General features: G+C 52.3%; 1 protein-coding gene across 1 annotated transcript in view; it reads right to left on the reverse strand.

Moving 5' to 3' along the window:
* Positions 1 to 324: 324 nt before the first annotated feature.
* T265_06470 (hypothetical protein) overlaps positions 325 to 543 on the reverse strand; it is a gene marked incomplete at both ends in the record, with an annotated part of 5,281 nt that continues 5,062 nt past the window's right edge. The window contains one exon of the mRNA XM_009171738.1: positions 325 to 530. Within this exon, the coding sequence (XP_009170002.1) occupies positions 325 to 530 (206 nt within the window). The remainder of the gene's footprint in view (positions 531 to 543) is intronic.

Here is a 543-nt window from a genome sequence, read left to right on the forward strand (position 1 = left end):
GCGGCTATGCTGTCGTAGATGCCTGTTCACATAATGCGATCCTCAGCGGTTATTTCGCATGCCTGTTTACTGCAACTCTCAAGAAATACGAGACTTACATGTAATGCATAGGACCTCATTAACAGACAAACTTTTCGGAGCCGATGGATCACATGAACTCATCCTCGTGTCTTCCATCTAGCCGGCACTCTACAGAGTTAGTCGTAGTTGTCAGACATAGACTCACGGCCGTCGAGTGGTACCTCTGCGGACCCGAAAACACGGACGCACACGGACTTATGGGACACACTGTGCTGGGAATCTGTGCTTCGGTCCAGGACAACATCATAAGGCGCCCTCTTTGCGGACCGGATAGCAAGCACGCCTCTGCGTTTTCTGGATGGGCCCGGAGCTACGAACCCAAAGTGATTTGTTTTCATGTGGACTCACCCATGGGACAAGCCTGAAGAGCACCACCACACAGTGGGCAGGGTTCACCGTCACAACAGTCGGCGTGATATGACACGCGATCCGTTGTACACCAGCGGTCACTGGTAGTAGTAG

This window comes from Opisthorchis viverrini (assembly GCF_000715545.1).
Source record: "Opisthorchis viverrini unplaced genomic scaffold opera_v5_137, whole genome shotgun sequence".
Classification (NCBI taxonomy): domain Eukaryota; kingdom Metazoa; phylum Platyhelminthes; class Trematoda; order Opisthorchiida; family Opisthorchiidae; genus Opisthorchis; species Opisthorchis viverrini.